This window comes from Tachysurus vachellii, chromosome 2 (genome assembly GCF_030014155.1).
Source record: "Tachysurus vachellii isolate PV-2020 chromosome 2, HZAU_Pvac_v1, whole genome shotgun sequence".
NCBI classification, from domain to species: domain Eukaryota; kingdom Metazoa; phylum Chordata; class Actinopteri; order Siluriformes; family Bagridae; genus Tachysurus; species Tachysurus vachellii.
In genome coordinates this window covers 37,657,486-37,682,226 of record NC_083461.1, presented here as the reverse complement: position 1 = coordinate 37,682,226, position 24,741 = coordinate 37,657,486, and the positions used below count along the sequence as shown (strand labels likewise).

The following is a 24,741-nucleotide window of genomic DNA, read 5'->3' as shown; positions in this document are numbered from 1 at the left end:
TGAGTAGACGGGCTGACGCATTATGGACCATTTGAAGATGATAGATGGAAAAGAGAGGTAACCCAGAGTACAAAGAATTACAGTAGACGAGTCAAGTTGAGATAAAAGCGTGGATAACTGTTTCAAAACTTTTCCTGCTTAAGATATTTTGACTTTATCTAACCTGCGAATATGATAAAAGCTGGTACTAACTATGGTGTTGATTTGTTTGTCTAATTTATGGCAATTACCTAGGTGAAATCTTAGATCTTTAACATCAGAAGATAAGGAGTAAGAGTACCAAGGTTAATAGAATCTTCATCTGGGTGCTCTTTTGGCCCAAATTGAATGATTTGGGTTTTGTCATCGTTAAGTATCATAAAATTATTTGTAAGCCATAAGTTGAGTTCATGCAGGCAAGCATCCATCTCTTGTATGCCGAGTTATCCTTACATTTAAAAGGTATATAAAATTGTGTTTCGTCCGCATAGCAGTGATACGACACCCCAAATTTATGCATAATTGATCCCAGAGGTAACATATTGTAAGAAATAAAAAATGCGTAGTGTAAAAATAAGACGATGATGGTGAAGATCTTAATGAAGAACAAGAAGTTTATTCCAGCATAGCAGTGACAAAATACATGACGTACTTTGGGTTCATCGGAGTCAACAAGAACCCAGAGCAAGTCCTGCTCAAGCATTATATACAGTTTTCCCTTTTGGTAATTTAAATGAAGTTCCGCCAAGAATGTGTGTTGAGTGTAAGAATTGAATGTCTCCCAAATGGCTGGGCTACACCTTGTTGTCTAGCTGATTGTCTTTAAATGTTAATCATGGTCACGTACACCTTGTCTTGGTATTGTTACAGTTGTTATCAACCAAGTGGTCACTTTAAATGGTAATCGCAGTCACGTAGACCCTTTGTTCATGGTGATGCTTAATGTCCTGCTGCCGTTCCCATATTTATAATTGAATCAAGTTTATACGTTTAGAGCCCTAAACGTATTACCTTATGATACTTAAACCTTTTTAGGAATGAGCTCTTTTAGATGTGTATCTTGGAGTGGAATTTGGGTGCAATTTCTGTAATTTCTTACAGTCCCCCCTTTGATGCTTTTGGCCCTGAAGCATCACATCACTTCCTTAATACAGATCACACCTCCCATTTTGGGCAGGTGCCCAGTGTCGGTGAAGCCCTGCCTTAGGCTGCCCTCAGAGAATCTTACCCGTCATAGAAACTTCACCTCACGCACACTGGTTTTAGCTCCATTCCATAAGGCAAACTTATCACAGATTTTTCTTAAAATTTGGTTCTATGTAAAATATTACTTGGGTTTGGAGCAGAGACATTCAGAAACCATCACAGCCAACAGGAACGTCCCACATTGATCATTGGATTATCAAATAAATTATCAGATGCATACACAAACTGCAGTTTTGAAAGTTACATCTCAAATCAGATCATAATATGCAATAACCAAATCACCATCATGCATTTGTTTAGTCAAAACATTATCTTTTCCTACAAGACCTTGTTGAGCTTTGACAATATGGTCATCCTTTCTTTGCATTATGACATAATGACTAACATATTCTATAATAACATTATTATATATTTTGGTAACTCAAAATCAAATTCTGGTACATCTTCCTCAAAGACTAATTGTCTGCTGGTTTCAATGACGTTGTCTGTAGAGTGAAATTAACATGTGGAAAGTAATATTTTCCTATGAACCAAGCTGTCTCTGGAATTATACAAAGTAAAGTAACCTTAATTTCGAACCAAGTGTTATCATGTGGTTATCATTAACAAAGATAGAAAAGTGATCATGAGTTGTGGTGACATGTTTTCCTGTGTGAAACTATTACTCTTGTAAAATTATTGTGGACATGCGTTAGATTGATTTCACAAGCCTCATAATTAGTTGGGTGCCCCAGATAATGCTTGTTTTTCCAAGGCATCAAACTCGCAAATAAAACCAATGTAGTTTTGTCACAGCGTTCTATGTCCAATCCTCGCCATTCTCCTGATGGTAACTGTGTGAAACCTAAAAGTCCTTGAAGTCCATTCTTTAATACATTCTTCTGTAATATTCCCAAATCGTCCATGCTTAGAATCCTTTCAAACAATTTTTCCAATCCTTACAAATCCTTGGGATTATTTACTTGAAGATATTCTCTGAGGTGGTGATGAACTGGTTGCAACAGCACTGTGATACCTTAGGAACGCTGTTGTCAAGAAGACCTTATACATTCCTGTTACCCTGTTCATCTGGGTTTGGAGATCATGCTGTAAGGTTCACCAAGACCAGAACATGGATCCATTGTAGATAAGCACTTTGGGACAGCGTTGGGCACTCATATCTTTAATGCTGTCACGAGAGCTGCCATCCAAGTCCATCTGCCACCCCCACATCTTTATTTCTTTTTGACCTGAAAAACACTTGAAAACATAATGAATTTATACCCCCCCCCCTTTTTTTTAACACAGCACACAAAAACATTACAAACACATACAACATAAACGACTATTTACATGGACCTTATGACTGCCATCAGATTTTTATGATATTAATGGATCTATGTGGAATGATCTCTTACCAGGTTGTTGGTTTTTAGTTTTGTGGCAGAGCTTATGATGTAAATCACTGCCTAGTCTCTCACAGTGAGCAGACCATGGGCCCTCATTTTGGTAATTCTTTACCACAACGTCATCACTACTTTCAAATTTGTGATGGTGCACATTCTGACCAGAATGCATTTTGTTTTTCTGACTTTGCCAAATTTGTTGAGTGGCTTGGTGAAAAACAGCAGGCAACGAGTTACACACATTTTTGAGCTCCTTTCTCAGTCTGTTTACTGTAGCCTGTAACTGGTTTAAATCTGTTTTTCGGCCTGTTCTCTTAAGGGAAAATTTGCATTCCCTTGAAATATGTCCCTCTTTGCCACATGAATAACACACCAGGGGGTTATCAGGGTTACGAGAGAGTAGTCTTTCCTTTCTATCTTCAGTAGTGTAGTTCTCATTTTTCCAGGAAACCTTGCTGGCTCTATTCTTATTGAGATTTTTAACACCTACTGCTGACACAGGATGGGATCTCTTTGCGTTAGCATTGTTGTTGAAAAACTGTGTCATTTTAGCAATGATGTCGTTATAATCAGAGAGATGGGTTACAAACATTGACACAGCAGAACGGGTGAGTGAATCACATTTGTTAATCAAAGCAGATTTAAAACTGACATCATTCGGTGTGATGTCAGGATTGCCACTGAAAGTTTTAAATGTCTCCAATAATCGCTCTGAAAATGCCATGGGATGCTCCCCTTTCCTCATGTGCACATCCGATATTTTATCCCAGTCAACTGACATTACACCTAGGACTTCGAGCAGTGCCTGTTTCCTCTCTGACTTATTGGCAGTTCTAGTTTTGACTTTCTGATTTAACGCTCCAGACAAAGTATCAGGCAAACACACAGTTAACAACACACACGCATCACCATCTGTAAATCTGTAAATGTCAACATATAGCTCGAAAACTTTTAGAAAGTCTAATGGATCTTGTTTGGCAGGATCAAATTTACCAATACTTTTAATCACAGCTTCGAGCTCATTGGGTTTAAACCCTCTGACCATAGTAGAGGTCACTGGTTCCTCCGCTCCTTCATTAGCACGCATAGTTGTAGTCAAGTGAACTGGAGCCATGGGGAACCTAACTGTACAGTCAGAGTATTGACTCCTGACTGAATGAGAATCTCTTTGTGAGTTCTCATCACTGTCTAACATTTCAGGAACCTGATTACTCCACATGCCACATACAGTTTTACTGGTGCTATTTTCAGTTGTGCCATTTTTTATCAGGAATTGACAAGCAGACTTTGCTTCCTCTAAATCTTTGAACAATGTTTCCACAGATGAACTAAGCATGCTGTTGTTAGTTTTAAGGCGTGCAATCTCACTCTGCATCCTAATCTTTTCTTCTTTCCAGAGTATTCCATTAATCTGGTAATCTCTTTTAGAGATAATCCCATCATCTAGTCTAGATTGCAGTTGCTCATTTTCAGCCTTTAATGCATTTAAAGTCTTTCTAGTGACTTTGTACGATGCAAGAACTGCTTGCAGTGCATTGGCAATCTGTCCTTTTTTGCTCTTGGGCATTTTGGGATCATTTTCAAACTTAGAAATAGCCCACTCATACGGTTCAACAATGTTCTCTATTCCAACAAACATTCCCTGAGAACCGTGTTTAGCGATGTACTTAACAATCAGCTGTTCCATTTTTACAAACTTTCTTTAAATCTTAGTCTTTAAACTTTACACAGTTTCTGTGACTACAAGCTGTCTAGTTAACCGTCTATTTATTCACAGCTCCAGTACTTCGGACGCAAATGAACAAAACAGCCACAATACTTCGGGCTTTTGAACTCAAAAAGTCTCACTGCTTCGGACACAGACACACTCCGTCTGGCCTTGAGTTCAACTATAGTAACACTTAACACTCACAACTCACAAACAGTACCACTCACAAACACTCACTCTAACACTCACAAACAATAACCCTCACAAACACTTTCACTCGCAAACAGTAACTCTCACAAACTCACAAACAGTTTAAAATGTAACTCAGTCACAGTACGTCGGACAAAACCACGGTACGTCGGGTTTCTTTGCGTTAAAACCTACCCGTTTACTTAACCACAGTACATAGACTTAAAACGTAAGTTTAAAACACTGTTACAGTCTGTCAGACAACACCACACTACCTCGGGTTATTGCTTTAAACTCTACAGAGCTGCAGTGCGTCGGGCTCTTTACACTATCACTGTTTCACTTACTTTAGAAACACTTTTAGCTATAATTCAACTGCCACACTGCGTCGGGCTGATTCAGTTACTTTAGAATCTTAACAGAATTATAACAACCACACAACAAGTTTCAGTTACTTTAGAAACCTATCAGCTTAAGCACTTTGCTTCAGTTACTTTAGAAACAACGATTCACACACAACTCTGTCACCACACTGCGTCGGGTTAATTCAGTTCCGTTAGAATCTTAAACAGAAATGTACAGAATAGGCTTAACAATAATAATAATAATAACTCCTCCTGCTTATGATCAGTAAACTCTACTCTATGTTCTATTCTACACTAAAACATTTCTTTTCTAGGTTTTTTTAAACGAGGGGGTTCCCTGAATCAAAAACAGCGTAAAAGAAGAAAATTCCGCTTTTCTTACCTTTCCCCACTTTTTTTTTTTTTTTTTTTTTGGAATCCTCGCTGGGTGGCTTGCCAATGTAAGAAATAAAAAATGCGTAGTGTAAAAATAAGACGATGATGGTGAAGATCTTAATGAAGAACAAGAAGTTTATTCCAGCATAGCAGTGACAAAATACATGACGTACTTTGGGTTCATCGGAGTCAACAAGAACCCAGAGCAAGTCCTGCTCAAGCATTATATACAGTTTTCCCTTTTGGTAATTTAAATGAAGTTCCGCCAAGAATGTGTGTTGAGTGTAAGAATTGAATGTCTCCCAAATGGCTGGGCTACACCTTGTTGTCTAGCTGATTGTCTTTAAATGTTAATCATGGTCACGTACACCTTGTCTTGGTATTGTTACAGTTGTTATCAACCAAGTGGTCACTTTAAATGGTAATCGCAGTCACGTAGACCCTTTGTTCATGGTGATGCTTAATGTCCTGCTGCCGTTCCCATATTTATAATTGAATCAAGTTTATACGTTTAGAGCCCTAAACGTATTACCTTATGATACTTAAACCGTTTTAGGAATGAGCTCTTTTAGATGTGTATCTTGGAGTGGAATTTGGGTGCAATTTCTGTAATTTCTTACAATATACAGCGAAAATAATACACTGGTGCTAAGATCAATCCTTGGGGTACACCACAGGTGACGTGAGCCACCAAGGATGAATGGACACCTACATTGACTGTAAATCTTCTGTTTGACCAAAAATATTGGAACCATTTCAATACTGTACCAGTGATCAATTGAGTATTCAAGCCAAGATAAAAGAATCTTATTGTTCAGTTCAGTGTTCAGTTTCCTTCAATTCCATTTAGATCAACCAAGTTTGGTCCCTCTGTAGTTTGTGTTCACTGAGATTCTTAACCATAGCAAATAATATCAATATTGTTGTGATGAAGTATAGATGTATTTCTCTCTGTGAACTGTTGTAACTATAACAACACAATATGAATACAGAAACTCATTTCATTTCCTCTCTCTCTCTCTCTCTCTCTCTCTCTCTGAGACTGATCAAACAGAATAAGATATTTATACAGTACATATTCAGTTAGGTAAATTGTTCCATAAATACGTATGTAAGCTGTGCACATCTGTATTCACAGCTGAGATCCAAACACAGACTCGATCTCTATTCACTGTCCATTCATGCCCTATGATGAGATGTAAATTCAAGGAACCATGGAGAAGCAATCTTGTGACCTCTTGTACAGTATGTGCCAACCAAAATCAGTCAAGGGGCAGCTTTTGGCAGTGAGGAAGAGCAAATGAATACGTGGACATGAGATATTATGTGTATTGTGTAGTTGAGACAGTCAATAAATTTGGACAAGGCAAGAATAATATACAGTAGTTGAGATTGCTAAAAATAGTGTGTTATTAGTGTGTAAACAGTAGGTTAAGCAGGAAGTGAATACAATTTCACTCCTAGTGTGTTTGAGACAAATGGTGTAATCCACTCTCACTAGCTGAATAAAAATTTAGGCCTTGATGATGAAATTCTGTTACAAACTCTTAACATCTTTAAGCATGTACTCACCCAAATTAAAATACTCACCCGAAATCTTCTGAAATCCATTTTATTTTCTTTCTGTAACTGGTCTCTCTCTTTACTCAGGGTGTTGTATCTGGTCTGTAACTGGTCTCTCTACTCAGGGTGTTGTATCTGGTCTGTAACTGGTCTCTTGATTCAGTCAAGGTGTTGTATCTGGTCTGTAGCAGGGGAATTTAAGGGCCTAAAAGAGTCTGTTACAACCCGTGAAAATAGGGTATTGTATTCTGTTATTGTACGTGTGTGTGTGCAGGTTGATTCCAGGCCAGAGTTTCCAGCCTGCCCTAGCCTGCCCTGATCCTGCCCCGATCCTGCCCCGATCCTGCCCCCATATCGATGACATCATCACTAATCGCTATATAAAGAGGAAGCAGAAGAAGAAGGAGGAGGGTGTTAGTTGTTGTGTTCTGGTTCTGGTTCTGGTATTGACTTCTGCCTGTTTTTTTGACTCCAAGCTTGGTTTACCCTTGGACTTGTTGCTGTGTTACACTTTGTATGTATACATAAATTTTACAGTGAAATATGTCACTGTTTCACTGGCAGTAGGGATGTGGCTGCCTTTTTTCTTTAGGAGTGGGTTCCTTTTTCCCCTGTGTGTTTTGGTAGGGAGTTTGGGGAAGTTCCCCAGTATTTTTCTTTTCTTTGCTTTAAGGTAAGTATAGTTATCTCACTATTAGACTTTTTTGTTTATTATTTTGGCCTTGGCCCACCTTGAAGAGACGCCAGTGTTGTCTGCTGTAAATATTATTTGTCTGTAAATACACTTACCTAGAAATCCTACTTTGTGTGGTTTCTTTTAGTATTTATAAAGGTATCCAATCACTGAATCCCGAGCTATAACGCTGTGCAGCCCAAACCTAGGCTGGGCTGTAACAGTCACACTTTGCCTTAAGTGTGCCGTTACACTGGAGTTCTATCGGCTCTATCTGGACTATTACAGGTGCATTCTCAATGTCAACTGCAAATGGATTACAAAGCAGTTCACAATTAATTATTTGGTCCTTATCAATGCGTGTACATGAGTCCTTTATGCCTTTATGTGTGTGTGCTGTTTGCTCTCCTGCCTAAAGGCTTTTCCCTATGTTCTTGGTTGTTCTTTTACCTTAATGGCCTGTGCCTATGGACCTGTTTGCTTCAATGAGCCTAATGGCCTGCTCATTGTATAACCTTTAAATTTCCTATGTATGTTCTTTTCCCCTATCTCACTTTTTCCCTAATTCATGTTTTCTCTACTTTACATTATTTTAGAGGAAAAATTTCCCACACAAATTCAAAGGATTGAGTAAGTAATCAGCTGTGTAGAGTTAAGAAAACCACTTAACAGTGAGGCTAACTGGAAAAAAGGCAGTTTGCAAGGGAACATAAAGATTGGACTGTGGAATAATGGAAAATGGTCTGAGGAGTCCAAAATTAAGCCTCTTCCAGAGTGAGTTACCATGTTTTATCATGCATAGTACCTGTGGGTGCAGCCCTGTGGGTGCAGTGTCATGATCTAGAGTTCCTTCAGTTGGTCATGTCTAGGTTCTGGTCAGGAAATGTGACCAAAAAATTAAGTCAGCTGAATACCTGAATCTACTGAATGACAAGATTTTTTCCATTAGCATTTGCATATTCCAAGGTGACAATGACAGGATTAATCTGGCTCAGATTGTAAAGGGTGGTTCAGGACATTTTCACACACATGTAGATTGGCCACCACAGAGTCCAGATGAGAATCCATGGATTGTGCTGGAGAAGACTGTGTTCTCCTGGAGAATGCAGTTACAGGCCAGTTCCAACAACCTGCCTATTGAGAGAGACCAGTTACAGACTAGTAACCACGACTTGACTGTAGAAAAATACCAAAATGGTGGACACAAAATTCAGGCAAGACGTACAGTTCTCCTGTTACTTAGTTATGCACCGCGCACAAAAAACACACACACACACACACACACACTCTCACACACACACACTCACACACACTTCTACACTAGCTTGAGAACAACACATAGATCTAGACAGCAGTTGGGAGTGATACAGAATTAAATTTAAGCTTATTCATGATCAGGAATACTGACCAGTGCAGAATGGAGATGAGTCATGGCAAACTCATTCACTTAGATGAAGACATTTATATGAATGAAGACAAAGTGGAGACTCTCAGGAACAGAAGCAACTGTGAACCTGTGAAATCAGGTACAACACACACACGTACATGTCCTTGTACTCAACTCACTCTAGAAGACTTTGAAACCTGATTTTTGATTATGCAAGCTACATCAGATGTTTTAAAACAGCAGCAATAATAATCGTAAACAACAGCACAGCAAAGGAATAAGGAACTCGAACTTCTCCAACACAAACACGTATCTCAGCTTTGGGAGATGCTGATCTCAGCTTCCTTCACTGCTAGATGCACATTATATTAATAGGACCATGTTAATCCCCAACAGACGTACAGATTCAAAAGCAGTGCTTGACCACATCCCAAGACCTCCAGCACCACATTCATTAACCCAAGCACTCATTACCTGTAATGTGGTTTCAGGACGTTATAGCTATTTAAGAAACGATTCAAAATACAACATTTTAAAATATCAAATAATTTTAATACATTTATTTGAATTTGTAATTGACATGCAAATGTTTTGTCCATTCTCCATTAGGAGTAGAGACTAGAAGGAGCAGGTGTTACAGACTGACTGCAGTGTGTTTGCTGCTGCTATGTGTTATTTTTGGCTGACTTCCATCCAGTGCTGTGGATCAAATACAACAACTGAATACAAAGACAAAGAAATTTCAGAGACAAAGAGGAACTCCAGAGGCTTTCTAAACTGGGTGAGTTATGCTTACTTCTGCAAAACGGTAAACGGCAAAGAGAGAGAGAGTGAGTGAGTGAGAGTGTGTCATATTTATTTTAATATTTTATTCCAACCCTGAAAGGAGTTCATCATTAAATTGCTGTGCAGCAGAAAAGCCTGGATTGGTCTAAATGACAGCGACTCTGAGGGAGTGTGGAAGTGGTCAGATGATACACTACTGAGCACTGGGTAAGATATCACTGAACTGTAATGTTCTCATGGTGATGAGTTACTGACTTGATTCTCTCCTGACCTCAGATTCTCTCCTTCAGGTATTGGGGACGTGGTGAACATAACAAATATAGTGGTGATGAGGACTGTGTTATCACAGGTGAAATGTCTGATCCTGTCTGGACCTGGGCTGATTATCCCTGTGATCATACGTCTATTTAGATCTGTTTTTAGAAAGCAAAACACTGAATTGTTATCTGTGTAAATTCTAAATACTGTTATTAACTCATTCGGTTTTTATTTCTGACTCTACTTTTTTCCAATTGATTTTGTATAGGAAATGGTACAGATTCGACAGATGCAATGTGGAAGCATGAATGTAAATGTGGTTTAATTTCATCAGTTTGCTGTAAATTTAACTTAGTCACTTTGTTCTGTTAAGACAAAATTACTCAAATCTTACAAATGACTACAAATATTGCACACAGTTCTTTTATCTTTCTTTCTTTATTTGTCTTTTCTGTTTTTTTGTTGTTTTTCTGTTATAATTCTTTTTATAATTGATTCAATATCACAGGGAAAGAAATGCCTGAACAGAAAAAGAATAAAGTGTCACTGTAACACAATTCATTTGTCTCTGTTGGTTCCTACTTTTTACCTATTTTAAAGCTTTAGTGCAGCAAATAAATGCAAATCAACTTGCCAGGTGATCACCAGCTCCATTTCTGGAGATGGAATAGCCAAGCTGATGAAAAAAGATGATCTACTAAGAGAGCAACTGTTTAGAACTACTCTATATTCTTATAATGCAAGTGATTAAGGGTACAGGAGGTAGCTGTAGGTATGGATGTTCCTGTCACTTAATGTAGTGAGGAAATGTCTGGCATAGCCATGATATAGCCCCTCTTCCTGAAGCGCCTAACATAACATGGACTGAAGGAAGAGTAACGGACACAGTGAGATCAGAACAAGGAACGACGTCTTTGGCTGAGCAGTGAGTGAGTGAGTAAATGATAACAAGGATATTTCATGGGTTTTTTTTATTCTCTCAAAAATGGAACTCTAATGGACATCTAAGATTGTGTGTTTCAAGCTTTAATCAACCAGATCCTCTTAGACATGTATAGCATATAGCATAGATTGATAACATCCTGATTTACTCATTCACCCCAGAAGAGCACACGGAATGTTCAACGGCGCTTATCCAAAACATCAACTCTATGTCAAGGCAGAAAAATGTGAATTTCACAAATCTACTGTTTCCTTCCTGGGAAACGTAATCACTCAAGGCTGGGTGGAGATGTTCCTACATGCCTAGGGAAGCTGAATTAATTGATACTGACGTATGTGTCCCTTAGTGACACTTGTTTTAGGATTGCGTAGGAAACCATTCCACAATCCCACTAAGGAATGTGTCCTAGATTGCACAGGTTAGTTTTTAAAAAGCAAGATCAACTATCAGAGTACCATTGAAGTCCCTCAGTCTTCTAACAAAGGATCCTCTTCAAGTTCTTCTACTTAATCTATTGTTTGAATATTTAAACGAAGGAGTCAGACTTCCCAGACTAGCCCTAACCCTTCTTGTCTTTTCAGGGTCCTCACAATGGGAGGCCTTGTTTCTTATGAAAAGCAATGTAATACAGATAAATGGGTGTAATATATGTAAAGTTAAATAAAAGAAAATTACAAATAAAATCTCCTTCAAATAATCAAACAGTATTAGAATAAGTAATTAAAATGCAAGGATAATAACAAACCAAGAAACACTCTACAAGTGTAAGCTTGCGTTTGTTCTCTGATGCACCCACTATTAGCAATAACTGAGTATAACACAATAAGCTTGCCTCTAGTTGAATGCACACTAATAACTGGTACTAAAACCCTTTTATACCATTTATTAGTATGTTTCTTGATGTCATTATGCTTCTCAACAACATTATGCTTCTCAACATCATCCTATCATGCTTCTCAACATCTTAATATATCTCGGTCGAAGCAAATAGCCATATATTGGTAAATATTGCTTACTGTGTGTGCTTATGCTGTGGCTGCATATTATGAAACCTTGTGGTATCAGCTCAAGCTTTCAATGTCACTCACTGTCTTGACATTTAAACATGCTGCTGATCATCATATAATTTCTTGAGCATACAAAAGATTACATAAGTTCATATAAAAGGTAAAGAAAACTTATCATTGTATAAAATTGAAAAGAAAACATAGAAAACAGCAAAATAGGTCTTTATCCAATTGTCTAGGTACAGTGTCTGTTCCTCCTGTTGTTGAACCAGCTTCCTTCTGGATCTCTCACTCACTCATTTTCTACCGCTTATCCGAACTACCTCAGGTCACGGGGAGCCTGTGCCTATCTCAGGCGTCATCGGGCGTCAAGGCAGGATACACCCTGGACGGAGTGCCAACCCATCGCAGGGCACACACACACACTCTCATTCACTCACACAATCACACACAATGGACAATTTTCCAGAGATCAATCAACCTACCATGCATGTCTTTGGACCGGGGGAGGAAACCGGAGTACCCGGAGGAAACCCCCGAAGCACGGGGAGAACATGCAAACTCCACACACACAAGGCGGAGGCGGGAATCGAACCCCCAACCCTGGAGGTGTGAGGCGAACGTGCTAACCACTAAGCCACCATGCCCCCCACAATTTAACCAGATACATTAAATTGTTTTATTTCATTCAAGTTTCCCCATTTTCTCTAGTTTATCTTCCATAGCTTCCATCTTCCTTGCTTTTTGTCTGTGTTGTCTTCTATTTCATGCATGTGCATAGCCTAGTGGACAAGGTGTTGGGCTACCAATTGGAAGGTTGTGAGTTCCATCCCAGGTCCTTGTCTGCTCATGGGCCCTGGCTCTGCATTGTCACGGATTAACTAGGCCCGTTCTTAATATGTGCTATGCTGCAAGAAATGAGAGCAGCACCTTCCTAAGTGGGATGGACACTAGGACATCCAGCAGTTCACTGACCATAACCTGCTGTCAGCTACATCACCATGCCACATTGGGATTAGGTCAGAGCATACTACAGCATTGGACATGGCCTTCACTAATTTACACACCTCTACAATATTACTCTTATTAATCTCTGAATGACTAAGGCATATTTCGTTAGCTCCTACTCGGAAAATTACCTTCGAGTACCTATGCTTGCCTAACACCCTAAGATTACCTGTGTTGAGTGTTGAGCGCCATCATAATGCTCGTGACGCAATTCCCCTCATTGTGCTGAGTGTTTTGATATCACAAGTCCATTTTGTGGTAATTTTGTTATTTTGGGGGAGGACAACCGAAATGCCAATTTAAAACTTTGTTCAGAGTATCACCCTAAAGGAGCTGGCAGAGTTTGGTGAGGATAGTTTGAAAGCTTGCAGAGTTATAAACCTCTAAAGTTTTGAATGGGATTCTATGTAAAAAAAAAAATAAAAGGCCATTTTGAGACCCGGTACTGGAAGTACCGGAACACCGATCGCTTAGAAAAGTAATAGCAACAAACTTCAGACGAGGATCTACGACATATCTGAATTTGGTGCATGTGGTTAAAAAGCTCTAGGAGGAGTAGCATTCAATAATAAAATTGGCTAAGAAAAATAAGATCCAGTAGCAAAACAGAATGTTGGCTTCTACAAATTCTCCTGGTTCTACCAGAGCTATCAGAAGTACTTTTCAGGCATGTGTGTACTTATGTCACGCAAATAGAATGCAAGTTCAAGACCATAAAGGGGCAATTTATATTTGAGGATAGCTGAAATACCAAATACGTATTAGGAACAGTGAGCAGAAATATGCAGGCTTAATAAGTCCTTAGCCCTGTCTTTGTTTTATGTTGCACCACAATCCTGGAGAAACGTTGTCTCATTTCACTGTGTACTGCAACAGTCATATATGGTTGAAATGACAATAAAAGCTTCTTGACTTGACTTGAAATGACTAATAAGCAAGAATTGATCATGCTGCATTGGGGTGCAATAATCGCCTACTTCAGGTCTGGTTAATCGAGATGGTATGCAAAAAGATGTCCCTGATCCTCTATCTGATTTGTCAGAACAAAAGGAAGAGAAAAGTCAGAAGAATGCAACAGTAGGGCACACAAGAATGCTTTTACCTGGAAGGCTCAACTGAATCTGACACTATTTTAGTGATGTAAGTAAGTGGGCTTTTTCACATGGAGAAAAAACAGTAAAAAAACAGTACAGTACGGGTTTTCAAAAATCTATGCAACGAGCAGTGGCAGTGAGGAAGAATCCAAGTCATAGGTTGAGGTCTGTGTGTGTCAGGAGCTTGAATGGCTCCCTGCCAGACCACCAGAGGGCGGGCTGGCGGGTGTTTCCTCATCTCACACTGTGTTGTGTTTATCGGGGCCTGTACTTCATCCTTACCTGTTAAACTTGATTAGACGTCCTGTATGTGCCTGTTCTGTTGTCTTTCTATTTTGGGAGTCATTGTTGCATGTTCTTGTGGCACGGTTGGATGCATTTCCATGTTTCTATATTATGTCATGTCAGGTTAACCGTGCCGTGTGTGTCTCGTGTTTTGTTAACGTTTTGGTTATAGTCCAGTGTGTTCTTTAAAAATGTGTTTTCCCTACATTCCTGCATTTAGGTCTAATTGCCATAGTGGACAGCAGAGCTGACGATGGAGATTTCCGTCGTGGCGTGGCTCTATAAAAGAAAAGAGTAGGAATGAACATATTTGTTAAGGCTCTAACAAACAGTACACACTTAAATATGGTGCTGCATGTCACATAAGCATAACCGGCAGGCTACCTAAGACATACATCAGTTATACTCAGAGTAAATAGTAACAGCACTTGCATGCTAAACATGATCAGGACTTGAAGAACAGCTACTATAACTGTCAGAAAATGTTTAGTACCACTCACAATTAGTCATGCACACACAACTTCACACAATTCAAAGCCTAATAGTCAGAGCTCAGAGCATTTTTTTCTCTCAAGATGCTACTTTCGTGTTGGCTGCTTCTGTGTGGTGACTGACATGCACGATAAGCCCCGCCTCTCCAACAAGTGTAGCTCTCATAATTTCATAACTATGTAGGGACATATGACACTTCCGCATTAAAGCCTTTTTGCTTAACGGGTCTTCACAGAATGCCAGTAACACATTGGTCATATTTGTGGTCTGTTGCAAGTCTTAAAATAAATTAAACAGGAAACAGCAACACACATGGTCATGTCAGCCAGCCTTCAGCCACTCTGAATGTAGTTTTAGACATCATATACCGGTACAAGTGCTTTTATAACTACAGCAGTAAAAGATCAGGATTACTGTAAAGAGAAGAATGGAGATGAGTGAGGAGATTTATGCAAATGTAGAAGTAGCAGCAGATAATAGAGCTGATTCCAGTGACAGCGAGCAATTATATGAAGATGTTAATGTGAACGAGAACAATTTACAGACCAAGAGGGCCAGAAGCTTCAAGCAGTCTGAGAGCTCAGGTAAAATACACTCACACTCAACAATATTTGTAAACATACTGATGTACTTAATTTCAATTAGTTGTGTAAGATTTAACCGTTCAAAAGTATCAAATATCTGTAAAATTTTAACTAACTGGCTATTTAAGTATTTTGAAAAATCACTAGGGGGCACGGTGGCTTAGTGGTTAGCACGTTCGCCTCACACCTCCAGGGTCAGGGTTCGATTCCCGCCTCCACCTTGTGTGTGTGGAGTTTGCGTGTTCTCCCCGTGCCTCGGGGGTTTCCTCCGGGTACTCCGGTTTCCTCCCCCGGTCCAAAGACATGCATGGTAGGTTGATTGGCATCTCTGGAAAATTGTCCCTAGTGTGTGATTGCGTGGGTGAATGAGAGAGTGTGTGTGTGCCCTGCGATGGGTTGGCACTCCATCCGGGGTGTGTCCTGCCTTGATGCCCGATGACGCCTGAGGTAGGCACAGGCTCCCCGTGACCCGAGGTAGTTCGGATAAGCGGTAGAAGATGAATGAATGAATGAATGAAAAATCACTATGTTTTTGAAAGCAACAATGACAAACACATGCAAGTGTGTGTCTGTGTGTGTGTCTGTGACTGAGGGGAATCCACATCTAGTGCTTTGTAGGAGTACATGTGTTATGGTTTTTACATAATGTATTGACGAACTAAATGCTTAGACTACAGCCTCACTGTATCTTCTGTTTTAAATGCATTAAAAAAGGGCATCTTGTCCGTATCTGTCCTGGGAGAGTCAGTTTGTCTGTTTCTGAGCACCCAGGAAAAGACACAGCTGAGCCTGCTAGGGCTATTTTTCCTGCAGCTAGAGGTTGGCTGGCTGCTGAAGGCCCTGGATTTGCTGCTGCATCAGAGGCTATTTGGCTAAACTTGCTCTGGTGAGGCTCTGCTTAGCTGACCTGGCCTTAGGAAGCTCAGCTTGGCCGAACTGGACAGGGAGAGGTCCTGTTCAGCTGTTCCAGGCCAGTAAATTTCCTTATCAGCTACCAAAAACAAAAAACAGAATGAGTTTTGGAGTGATGCTGGAATTAAATGCGGTTAGCAAAGGCAGGCACAGGTGCAGAGCCATCACTTAGAAACATCAGTCACTACACCAGTGCAGATAGTGGAGACGTGGATATGGAAAATCGCTATCTCCCAAATTTAAAGTATTGGCACTTATCTACTCAACTCTAATAGTATCTATCTATCTATCTATCTATCTATCTATCTATCTATCTATCTATCTATCTATCTATCTAATCAAATCCATGAGCATTGGCCCCTCAATCTGTCTTTCCAGTTCTAGAAATATTGGCACATATTTATGCTTTAAATCTGAGAAGGTGCTTTACAACGGTGGTGGGATAAGGCTAAAACATTAAAGTATTTTGTCAACAGTTCATTCAAAATCACAACATCATAAGTGACATTGTTAAATCTCTGAAAGGTCTGGGGAAAGGGATAGTGGAACTCCATCATTTGGAGGCCACAATAGTCTCATTTTTCTCATTCTCATCTAATTTTTTTTTTTTAAATAAGGAAAAAGCTTTTGACTGGGATGGTGTTGGAAGCCTTTTGTTACAATACAGGTTTTATCGCCATTATCTGAATGGAACTGAAGTTCTATGTGGTTCATGTGCCCTTTTTATAGTGTACAGAGATATCAGATAAGGATGTGTTGTGTCAGGAATGCTATACATGGTAGCGACTGAACCTCTTAAATAATCTGAGAAGTCAGCTTTCTTGTTTGAATATACCACAATCCAATGGTTCTCTTTGTCTCTCAGCATATGCAGATGACCTGGTGGTAATGGTACTGTAGGGCATCACAGACAAACAAATATTTTAATTGATATTTTAAAAGACTTTTTATCATCTGCTACGGTCAACTGTGCCAAAAGTTAAGCCATTTTAACTGGACAGTGGGGGGTGGGCAGCCTTCACTACCATAAGGTCTGGTGTGTTATCAAATACTTGGGTTAAATGTAGATACAATAAGTTAAAATAAACATAGGATTGCAGATATGAAAGACACAGTTGTAGCTTTAAACATATTTACAACATTATTTACATCGCAGTATACATGTGCAAAGTGGCAGTAGATAATGACTCTGAAGAACCTTCCGAATCTAGAATATAACCAGTATCTAACCAGTAACTTCACTCGCTAAGTACCTCCTTAATTGATAGGAGTTTCAGGTTTCCCATGTCATAGTTTGCCTCTGCCTGGGTCAGTTTACAGGAAAAAATGTCACATGGGTGGAGCTTCCCTGGACTTCCGTCTTTGAGACAACACGGCCCCTATCCCGCAACAGGAGGCATCTACTTCGACAACAAAGGGGAGATCGGGGTCAGGGTGACGTAAAAATGTGTGTGGTGGTGACACGTTGTTTGAGCCACTCTTAGAGGCCACTGCTGAGGTGTGGCCCTGATGAAGCTGGCTTCCAGAGCCTTCGCAATTCACTCTTCCATCGCCTTGGCTTCTGGTGGCCATTACAGTCAAATTCGGCCCTTGGGTGGGGTGGTGTTGGGCAGGAGCTCTATGGCGCAGTCCCATGGGTGATAAGAGGATAGCTGGGCTGCATGTTCCTTACTGAAGGCCTCCTTGAGGCATTGATACCCCCAGGGAATGTTCACATTACACAAATGTTGGGATTTTTTCCACCAACGTAGTGCAACACTGGGGTGTGTATGTTTTGGGGGGATGGGGGTGGGGGAGAAACAATGGCGAATAAACTGGGGGAGTCATTGAGTCAGTTCTTTGTTAGACTTATAGAATATCAGGTTATGAGCCACTTCAATTGATGAAGTATCCTGTAATGAAGGCTAAGTAGAATCCGTTGACGGTAAAATGGAACACATATAAAGAACAGGCAAACAATTTAAAACTAACAGTGGTAAATCATGAGGCAAGCAAAAGGTTCAGCAATAATGAAAACAGGCAAAATAACAAAATAAAAGACTTAGAATGCAGAAAATTCTGATGATACTAGGATTTTGAGTACACTTCAAGAATACAACATTACAGACTGTTCAGAAAGGTTAGTTTTGCGTGCTAATACATTCCATAGTACCTTAGTGTATTAGTGAATTGGAGTGAATTAACAGATTTCAGATTTTAATATACAGTCCCTCACTTGCCTAACCAACACTTCAGTACAGACCTCCCCTTTTTTGGCCTGATGTTTTAAGACAATACTTTTTCTAGACTATTTCATTTAACAGAAAACAGATCAAGGCTTTTCTTAGTTTAAGGAATCATCAACTCAAAACTCAGCAATACAACATATATTTGGCTTTCATTGCTGCAGAGCTTGGGCTCTCTTCTGTGAGTCTGTATTTTCTGACCTACTGAGGCAGATCCAGGTGGTGCCATTGTCACAGAGCATTTATTTACAACTTGGCACACAAATTGTCCAGGTTGTTCAGTTGTGCTCGAATGGAGAGGGATCTGATTGGCAAGGGACAGGAGTTATATTTCTCCAATCTAACATTCAGCATAAACTTAAGAAGGATATCCCCTGGGGGGCAAGGTGGCTTAGTGGTTAGCACGTTCGCCTCACACCTCCAGGGTTGGGGGTTCGATTCCCGCCTCCGCCTTGTGTGTGTGGAGTTTGCGTGTTCTCCCCGTGCCTCAGGGGTTTCCTCCGGGTACTCCGGTTTCCTTCCCCGGTCCAAAGACATGCATGGTAGGTATATTGGCATTTCTGGAAAATTGTCTGTAGTTGTCAGAACTCTGCCTGGACTTTGGCCATGTGCCTTTTGTTTATGTTCCTTGTTCATGTGTCTGCCCCACCCTTGTCTTTTCCGCCCCGCCTCTGCACACCTGTCCCTCATGTGTCATGATTATTTGTATTATTTAGTTGAGCCGCGTTGCCTTGTGCAGCGCGGAATCCTCTGTTGTCTTCATGTCTGGTTTTGTCTGTGTCCGGTTTCGTGTTTTTTAGTTATTAAATCCCTGTTTCTGTTAAGCTGTCCTGCATTTGGGTCCGTTTTTATCCCACGCTCGTTACAGAAGGATTCCACCAAACCTGGACCCAGCAGGACAGCTGCAGCCTGGACTGGCCGATATTGGGAGCATTTTTTTTTTTCTCTTATTGGATTTTTTTTCCCCCTGGACTTTGTGGTTTTGGTGACATCGGTCCGCATTTTTCCGGTGAGGGACGCCGCTCCGCTTCCTGGTTGCGGGCCATGTCACCAGCCAGAGTTTCGTTTTGTTTTTCGGTGTCCTGCGACATCGCCCCGCACCTGTCCGGTGGGGGGCGTCGCCTCACATCCGGTTTCCGTGGAAGACGCCGCCCCACTTCCTGTCCGCGGAGGGTGTTGCAGGCCCGTGTTTTTGCTCCATGGATTTTTTTCCTGTTGATTTTTCTGTTTTATGGAGGATTTTTTTTTCTCCCCATACTCCCTCCCCTTTATCTGGTTCTGAGAGGTGGGTCTGGCCGTGGTGCGTCAGGGGTTGTGCTCGGCCCACCTGTTCAGCTGTGGACGTCGCTCGGCCCTCCTGTTTGGCTGTGGACATCGCTTGGCCCTCCTGTTCGGCTGTGGACATCGCTCGGCCCTCCTGTTCGGCTGTGGACGTCGCTCGGCCCTCCTGTTCGGCTGTGGACGTCGCTCGGCCCTCCTGTTCGGCTGTGGACTGACCGGCCTCGCCATGTGCCTTGATCCCCCCACCTGCCTCGCCGTGTGCCTTGCTCCCCCCACCTGCCTTGCCGTGTACCTTGCTCCCCCTCCAGGACCCGTCGGGACTGTTAGGACGGATTGGCGTGTCGGGAGCCGCGCCTTGAGGGGGGGGTACTGTCAGAACTCTGCCTGGACTTTGGCCATGTGCCTTTTGTTTATGTTCCTTGTTCACGTGTCTGCCCCGCCCTTGTCTTTTTCGCCCCGCGTCTGCACACCTGTCCCTCATGTGTCATGATTATTTGTATTATTTAGTTGAGCCGCGTTGCCTTGTGCAGCGCGGAATCCTCTGTTGTCTTCATGTCTGGTTTTGTCTGTGTCTTGTTTCGTGTTTTTTAGTTATTAAATCCCTGTTTCTGTTAAGCTGTCCTGCATTTGGGTCCATTTTTATCCCGTGCCCGTGACAGTAGTGTGTGATTGCGTGAGTGAATGAGAGTGCGTGTGTGTGCCCTGTGATGGGTTGGCACTCCGTCCAGGGTGTATCCTGCCTTGATACCCGATGATGCCTGAGATAGGTACAGGCTCCCCCTGACGCGAGGTAGTTCGGATAGGTGGTAGAAAATGAGTTTGAGAGTGAGTGAGGATATCTCCTGATCATTAGAGGAAGAAAAAGATAGGGCAAAATATATTGTTTTGGGCATGATTAAGAAGAAAATGTTGACAATGTAGTTCAAATTGGTTTTGGAGAAATTGGTCAAATTGGACAATAAAGAGGGTCACTAAATAACCCATCATATGTGTGTGTTTTTTGTTATAAATATGTTTATTTTTCATTCTTCTGTTATGAATTTGTAAGTATTATGAAAACTCACATCTCTGTGTCCATTCCCCATTAGGAGGAGAAAATAAAAGAAGCCGATGTTACAAACTTACTGCAGTGTGTTTGCTGGTGCTGTGTGTTCTTCTGCTGACTGCCAATATAGTGCTGTGGATCAAATTCAACACACTTGATGCTGGAAACCGCCAGTTACACACCAGATACAACACCCTGAATAAAGAGAGGGACCAGTTACAGACCAGAAACAACACCCTGACTAAAGAGAGAGACCAGTTACAGACCAGTTACAACACCCTGACTAAAGAGAGAGACCAGTTACAGACCAGTTACAACACCCTGACTAAAGAGAGAGACCAGTTACAGACCAGTTACAACACCCTTATTGAAGAGAGAAATAACTTACAGAGAGATAAAAATGAGCTCTTTTCTAAACTGGGTAAGTAATGCTTACCATACAGTAACTTAATAATTTAGTTACCTAACACTTTTATTCCACATGTGTCTAAAAGCAGAGATGTGGAGCTTTTATACACTCCCTGTTATTTCAAACACTGATGGGTTTTAAGTTGTTTTTTTTTTCTATGTAATTTAATCTAATTTTACCATTTAATCTGATTTCACTCCATCTCAATAAAAAATACAAAAGTGTAGGAATGTGAAATAAAAATAAACTATTCACTGCTAACAAACAATCACAATGGAGCAACATGATTGACTTATTGAATAAAGAGGCCTGTGATTGTATACATGTAATAATATAAAGCAAATGTGTGTGAAAACTGGTTAGTATTCTCCTACTGTGTGAACCTGTGTGAATGTCAGGTTTTAATAAGCTAAGTCTGAAACTTATCTTTTACATTTTATTGAAATTCTCTGGATCCAGGATGGATATATTTCAGCTCCAGTATTTACTACATCTCTAATGTAGCTAAGAGCTGGCCTGAGAGCAGACAGGACTGCACAGAGAGAGGAGCAGGCCTGGTGGTCATAAACAACAAAGAGGAACAAGTGAGTGAGTGAGTGAGAGAGTGAGAGTGAGAGAGAGAGAGAGAGAGAGAGAGAGAGAGAGATTTTATTTATTTTAATTTATTATTTAGAGAGAGATCTTATTTATTCTAATATTCCAACTCTGACAGGAGTTCATCAGTAAATCGCTGTGCAGTAGAAAAGCCTGGATTGGTCTAAATGACAGAGACACTGAGGGAGTGTGGAAGTGGGTAGATGATACACCACTGACCACTAGGTAAGAAATCACTGAACTGTAATGTTCTCATGGTGATGAGTTACTGACTGACTGTGACTAAGAAACACAGCAGATCCTCTGATTCTCTCCTTCAGGTATTGGGGACGTGGTGAACCGAACGGTAAACTTTATGAGGACTGTGTCATCACAGGTGAATTTTCTGATGCTGTCTGGACCTGGGCTGATTATCCCTGTGATCATAAGTTTATTTGGATCTGTGAGAAGACAGTCGCATTCAACTGAATTTACATTGTTACATTATTGTGTCTGAAAAATCCTCACCATCATAATGTTGCTTGCTTTTCTATTTTTCATTCAGCAGCGATATGGAAGCATGAATGTGGTTTAATATAATCAATTGTTTTGTTCTGTGATGACAGTGACTCGGTACACTTAATGTTATATCCTCCCTTCTGTTGGCTTTCTTCTCTGTCCTTTATTTTGTTTTTATTTGTATACATGCTACAAGATCACAGAGAAAGAAACACAGAAAAAGAATAAAGTGTCAGTGAACAACAATTCATTTGTCTCCGCTTGGTTAGTGGCTGCCTTTTATCTATGAAACACCATTGTAAAGCATTATACTAAAACAATATACTGATCCATTTATGAAATCATGAAGGTTTAATTGTTTTATTCCTTACTTGAAAAGCATTTTTTTCATATGTAAAAAAAGGCTCAACACTCCACCTAATCCAGTCAATCAAATACAATTTCAGTGACAGTGCAGTGAAAATAGAATGATGTATGATAACAATATGTTGTTAGAAATAATTTTTGTCCTTGTCATCTGTCGTCATCTGTCTTCCTATGTCTTCCTGTGTCCTAGTCTGGGTCCCTGTTTTGTGTTTTTATTTAATAAACCCTGTTTATTTTACGCTATCCTGCATTTGGGTCTGTTTTTATCCCTGTGTCACTGACACCCTGATTATATAGAGTGACCAGTTTCAGACCAGTTACAAAACTCTGATTAAAGATAAAGATAAAAAGATTAAAGTGATTCTTAATGTTTAAGAGTGATAACAAAAAAAAAGGGAAAAGGTAGAAATTAGTAACACATGAGCATTCCTATGCTACTGCCTTTGTAAGGAAGTTACTATTTCACATGTGTTTAATACAGTAATCTTGTTCTTACCAAAACATTGAATGTCTGAATGTGTTGACTCTTGCTTCATACATGTATCTGTCTCTTGGATAAACCTGGTCTTCTGAGTGTCCTGGTCCAATTGAGTTAATGCATAATTTACACTTTTTTGTGTTGGTTACACCAGCCTTGCCTAAAAAGTGCTCCAATTATCTATGGAGCCCACGTTTTTTTTAGCACCACTGGGACATCCAGCAGTTCACCGACAATAACCTGCTGTAAGCTACATCACTATGCCGCTTTGGGATTAGGCCAGAGCATACTACAGCCTTGGACATGGCCTTCGCTAATTTACACACCTCCACAATATTACTCTTATTAATCTCTGAATGACGATGGCGTATATTGTTAGCTCTTATGTGGAACACTACCTTCGAGTACCTATGCTTGACTAAGACCCTAAGATTAAATGCTATGTCTGGTGCCCTGGCTCCAAGAATACACCTAACCAGTGCTGCTGGAGCCACAAAGGCCTAGCTAATTTCACACGCCTTAAGATGGAGTCTCCTATAACAAGAGCTCTTTCAGGTTCCACATTTCACTGTGTACTGCAACAGCTATTTACTGTATGGTTGAAGTGACAATAAATGCTACTTGACTTGACTTGAAATGACTAATAAGCAAGAATTGATCATGCTGCATTGGGGTGCAATAATCGCCCACTTCAGGTCTGGTTAATCGAGCTGGTACGCAAAAAGCTGTCCCCGATCCTCTATCTGATTTGTCAGAACAAAAGGGAGAGAAAAGTCAGAAGAATGCAACAGTAGGGCACACAAGAATGCTTTTACCTGGAAGGCTCAACTGAATCTGACACTATTTTAGTGATGTAAGTAAGTGGGCTGGTGATATTTGAAAAAAATTATGTTTATAACTAGCATAATAGCTAACCCTAGGAACTATCTCATCCCCTTTTTGCATGGAGAAAAAAACAGTAAAAAAAACAGTATATATATATCGTGCTGTGCTGGACACAGAAACCAGATACAGGTTGGATGCATTTCCATGTTTCTATTTTATGTCATGTGAGGTTAACCGTGCTGTGTGTGTCTCGTGCTTTGTTTACCTTTTGGTTATAGTCCAGTGTGTTCTTTAAAACTGTGATTTGCCCTACATTCTCACATTTGGGTCTAATTGCCATAGTGGACAGTAGAGCTGATGACAGAGATAAGGGTTGGATCTTCATGAGTGCTGCTGCCCCGCTCTGGAATTTTACTGTGTGTGTGTGTTTGTGTGTTTTAATTTTAACCAATAGGAGACCTATGCAAAATGAGTCTGTCACCTTTGAGTACAGATCAAATAGGGAGAAAGAGGCAAGGCCTAGTGCAGATGAACTACAGTATTGTTGGGAAGTTTGGGAGGTTGTATCTCAGGATTGTGTTCTAACACTATCTCTCGGTGTGTCGGTCAGAAGACAGGTACACAGTTCATGGAGGAGGTCATGTAGATGCAGAGTAAACAGTAACAGCAATTGCATGCTAAACATTATCAGGTCTTGAAGAACAGCTTCTATAAGTGTCAGGAAATGTTTAATACACACTCTAAGTACCACTCACAATTAGTCATGCACACACCCCTTCACACGATTCAAAGGCTAAGTCACAGCTCAGAGCATTTTTTTC

At 40.4% G+C, this 24,741-nt stretch overlaps 1 protein-coding gene across 1 annotated transcript in view; it reads left to right on the top strand.

Moving 5' to 3' along the window:
- Positions 1–22,383, top strand: part of LOC132841917 (C-type lectin domain family 4 member M-like) — a 107,622-nt gene extending 85,239 nt beyond the window's left edge. Inside the window, exons 9-13 of the mRNA XM_060864566.1 lie at positions 8,546–8,640; positions 20,881–21,171; positions 21,619–21,743; positions 21,872–21,978; positions 22,074–22,383. Coding sequence (XP_060720549.1) covers positions 8,546–8,640; positions 20,881–21,171; positions 21,619–21,743; positions 21,872–21,978; positions 22,074–22,221 — 766 coding nt within the window. The 3' untranslated portion in view covers positions 22,222–22,383. The remainder of the gene's footprint in view (positions 1–8,545; positions 8,641–20,880; positions 21,172–21,618; positions 21,744–21,871; positions 21,979–22,073) is intronic.
- Positions 22,384–24,741: the final 2,358 nt, after the last annotated feature.